Below are 4,025 nucleotides of genomic sequence, written 5' to 3'. Positions count from 1 at the left end.
AATCTCAAATTGATAAACAATCACTCAAAATATCCCCATTCACTAAACACAAAGAAAGCAAAGCAATAATACTTACACCAGCACACACTCCTTTGTTCTTATTGATCCTACGACGGTTGAGCTGCAAATGCGGTCGTGCACAAGCTTTGATCCAAGCTAGGCATTCCGTACCAGATTTGGGAATTCTGTGAATTTTAGTTCCACAAATACGATCAGGATACCTGACATCGCCTGAACAGATACCCCACTGACAGTGGAGAACCATTCTTTTTCGAGTCCTGACGCAAAAACTTTCTGCTGGTCTGCTAGTCCACAATGTACATTAGCATGTGTTAGCATGTGTCTACTACTGTAGCTTGTGTTTGTGAGACGGTCACGCACGTGGTAGCTGCGCTGGGACGTGAAATGGGCATTAGCCAATGAAACACGGCCCCTGTGGTAAGGTCCATGGATGGATAGATGGATATCTTTGGTAGCTACTTAAAGGGCAGGACACCAAAAACTCAAAAAGCTAAAATGTATTCAATTAATCATCAAAATAGTTTTGACTAAGTTGAGAATGAAAGTGAAAATTATTCACATCAGAAATAATTCAAGCTAAGGTACGCCACCTTCGCATCAGGGTAGAGTAAAAGAAGGACACTTATGTCATGATTGTGTTGACCTTTTACCTTTGAGAGGACTTCGTCGTGAACAACCGTGTTGGTGGTCAGCAGGACCAGCACCGTCTGCAAGAGCTTCAGCTCCTCCAAACCGTTCTCCATCAGCTGCCACAACATGTTGATGATGTTCCCTGCAGCCGCCTGGCACACGCACAAAAAGAACCAGAGCAAACGTCAAACGTTGGCGCAGACATGTCTGCTCATCGGCGCGCATGAACCGCTCGCTTTATGCAGAACCCGCCACGTTCAGCAGACACACAATAGTGAGAGCAGCAGCTTCCTGACGCCAGCAACCAAACATCAGACACCAGATTTAGCCGTGTGTTACGGCTGATGCTGACACCAAGTGACACTGCATGTCCTTTTATTTGACACGCAGTTTTTTTAAAAGTCTACATAAAATATTGTGAGATCCAATTAAACGATCGACCTCAAAACCCAAATGGGAAACAAAGAAAAATCAGGGTTTTTTTTTCCTTTTGAATGATTCTCTGTTTGTCCTGCGAGGAATGAAAACTTATATTTCTAACAAAGAACCTGAAGCATCTCTACTATGAAAACATCAGCTTCCAGATAATTTGGCAGATTTTTAATCAGATATTGAAAACGATTCTAGTTCAGGAGTCGTTGCAATGTGCCCAATCTATTAGGGTAGATCTATTCTGTCTAATTCTCTGATGTCATGCTTAATTATCTATTTTACTGTATATTTAGCATTCCTAAATGCACTTTATGCACCATTTGAAAGGTTTGATGTTCATTTTAAATGTTTGATCAAGGTAGTCAACCTTTTGTTTTTGTCCATTTCTGTTTCCTTAATATTTATTTCACATTAGTTGTGGCACTGACTGAACAAATTAAAAGTTGTGTTGTTTTTACATGTTTGACCAGGCCTGTGATGCAGAATTATGTCTATATATAAAAGATTTAAATCAATTCAGCTCTGTTTCTGTCGGATCGGTATCGGCCGATACTAAAATTCAGATATCGGTATCGGAAGTGAGACAGGTGGATCGGTGCATCCCTACTTACAATGGCTGTGTGTTTATTTTCAGTGGAAAACTTCCCGCTTTTACATTTTGCAGCTCGCCTGACCTTTCGTTCCCCCCTCATTCTCCTCAGGGGTTTGTCATTCAAACTGTGACAGCCTGCTTTTCTGATACTCATTTCTCTCCGGATGAGACATGTTTGCTGTCTGGAGGCGGATGTCTCAATTTGACGACGATGGCAGTGCTGCTTCAGTCTTGTACCAACCAGATGCCTTATTAGGTGTTGCCATTAAGAGCTCATTCAGAGCATCTGCTGCCCAATTACAGCATTTTTTTTGTTAAGAAATTTCACCTGACTCCAGTTCTTCCCTTAAGACTGCCGCCACATTGTCTCTAAATGTCAAAAGTAAGATTAAAACCTCTTGAGTGACACCTTGAGATGTAGCTTGGCTTTGTCCCATGAGGCCCTGAACGCTGAAACGTAGAAAGTGAAGAAACAGAACAAAATGTCTGTTTGGTATAAGGAGGTTTTATTTGCTCACTGTTATTTTTCCTAAAAACACAGAATCTTCTAAATAAGTCTAGTATTTGAAAAGTAGGCAAAACATTTATAAGAAAAATGTGAAGAAAAAAACTGCAATTTCACAAGGGACTTTGGTAGATGTTTTGGTATGAGATGAACAGATTAACTAATTTTAAATTAAAAAATTGTTTAAATTACAATTAACACGTCAATTTACGGAATAAGAATTAATACAGCAGGTTCATCAATGCTTTGTTTTTTACTATTTTGTATTACTCTAAAGTCTGAACTTTAAGAAATTATATTGTGTGCATATATATTATAGTGTGTAAAAAGACAAAACTAAAGAAATACTTTTCGAAGGCCCTGCATATCATAAATAAATAAATGATGAAACTACTGTCTGCATTTTTTTTTGTTAAACAACTGTCAAAAAGCTTCAGGAACTGTTTCAGACTAATGAAATCACAGCCTCACATCAGAACGTAGACCTCAGGAAGCTTTTAATAGCAGCTTTTTATGGTGAATTAACAAGCCAGATGTGAAGCTTCGGGGCACCAGCACACCGGCAGCTCAGCTATTTAAAGATTCAGACCATTTTCACCCATCTGATAAGCCTATGCTGAACTTCAAATTAATTTAAAAACTTATTAAAGTCATCCCCCTTCCCCCTCCCATCTTACTCCACATGACTTCCTCTGGTTTTTGTAACTGTGCCCGCACTCCCACACCATGTAACGAGGCTCATGCATTTTCTCAGCCAGTGGTTTCCTTGGCTACGGGGGGGGGGAAGAAAATCACTGGAAAATTAGGAAATAGCGAGCTGCTTCGTGATATGAAACATGTCGCTATTGAGAAGCTGCATCAATTTTAGAAGTTATTAATAATTAAGCTATATTCAAGTGTTGCAGGTGTTGTCTCTAACTCAAGCCTCAAAATAAAATATCCTTAACGTATTTATTGTCAAAGATAAATTAAGTTCCTAGCCTTAAAACCATAAAAAAACCACAAAGTCCTCCATTCCTGTTCTAACTGCAGCTGTGCTGAAACGTTGCTTCTTAGGGAATTCGTTTAAAGACAATTGAAAAGTCAAAACATACATTATCAGGGTTTCTGCAGGTTTCACCAACTCATATTTAAGACTTTTTAAAACCATTATGAATGGAATTTAAGACCTTTATCTCCACAACTTCATCAATAAATTTGCACTTATCAATGATGGACACAAAAAAGCTAGCTGGTTAGCTAGCAAGGGCATATTAGCAGCTAGTTAACGGTAGCCTCAACTGTCTCGAGTCCCATAATGTAATGGAGACATCCGAGTGCAACTCAAAATATTGCCTGACAGAATAGTCCAGTGAGAAAAAAATAAAACATAGAATATACAAGGTTAAATAGTTCTGTCAAGACTAAATTTAAGACCTGTGATATTAAATCCCCACTTACGTTTTAAAGGATTTAAGACATTTTAAGGTCTTCATTTTAGATACATGAATTTAAGACTTTTTAAGGATGCGTGGACACCTGGATTAGTCCAGGCGGTTTTGGTCCAGAAGGAACATATCCATCATACATTTACAAAAAAAATGTTTTTTTAAAAATTAACTCATGTACTTATATTTACATGACCAATAAATCAAAGTTAACTGAACTGAAAGGTACAGATAACAGTGTTATACAATAATTAATGTTGATAGAAATATTTTAGATTCATAGGGATCATTTCCAAGCCAACCATCTGTAGGTGAATCCTAAAATCAAACTTTGGTATATTCCTAAAATAGCAACCAAAAGGAAAATCTTGATCGTTTATCTAGTTGGGTTGGTTTACTTAAATACTAGAGGTGTGCC

The 4,025-nt window shown here is 38.1% G+C and overlaps 1 protein-coding gene across 1 annotated transcript in view; it reads right to left on the bottom strand.

Moving 5' to 3' along the window:
* The window catches only part of mon2 (MON2 homolog, regulator of endosome-to-Golgi trafficking), a 56,270-nt gene that overhangs the window by 31,990 nt on the left and 20,255 nt on the right, over positions 1-4,025 (bottom strand). Inside the window, exon 4 of the mRNA XM_015042295.1 lies at positions 672-803. Within this exon, the coding sequence (XP_014897781.1) occupies positions 672-803 (132 nt within the window). The remainder of the gene's footprint in view (positions 1-671; positions 804-4,025) is intronic.

Source organism: Poecilia latipinna, unplaced genomic scaffold (assembly GCF_001443285.1).
Source record: "Poecilia latipinna isolate Pla-1442-1.1 unplaced genomic scaffold, P_latipinna-1.0 Scaffold34, whole genome shotgun sequence".
Classification (NCBI taxonomy): Eukaryota; Metazoa; Chordata; class Actinopteri; order Cyprinodontiformes; family Poeciliidae; genus Poecilia; species Poecilia latipinna.
Note: the sequence above shows the minus strand (reverse complement) of the source record. Positions and strands in the feature narration are given on the sequence as shown.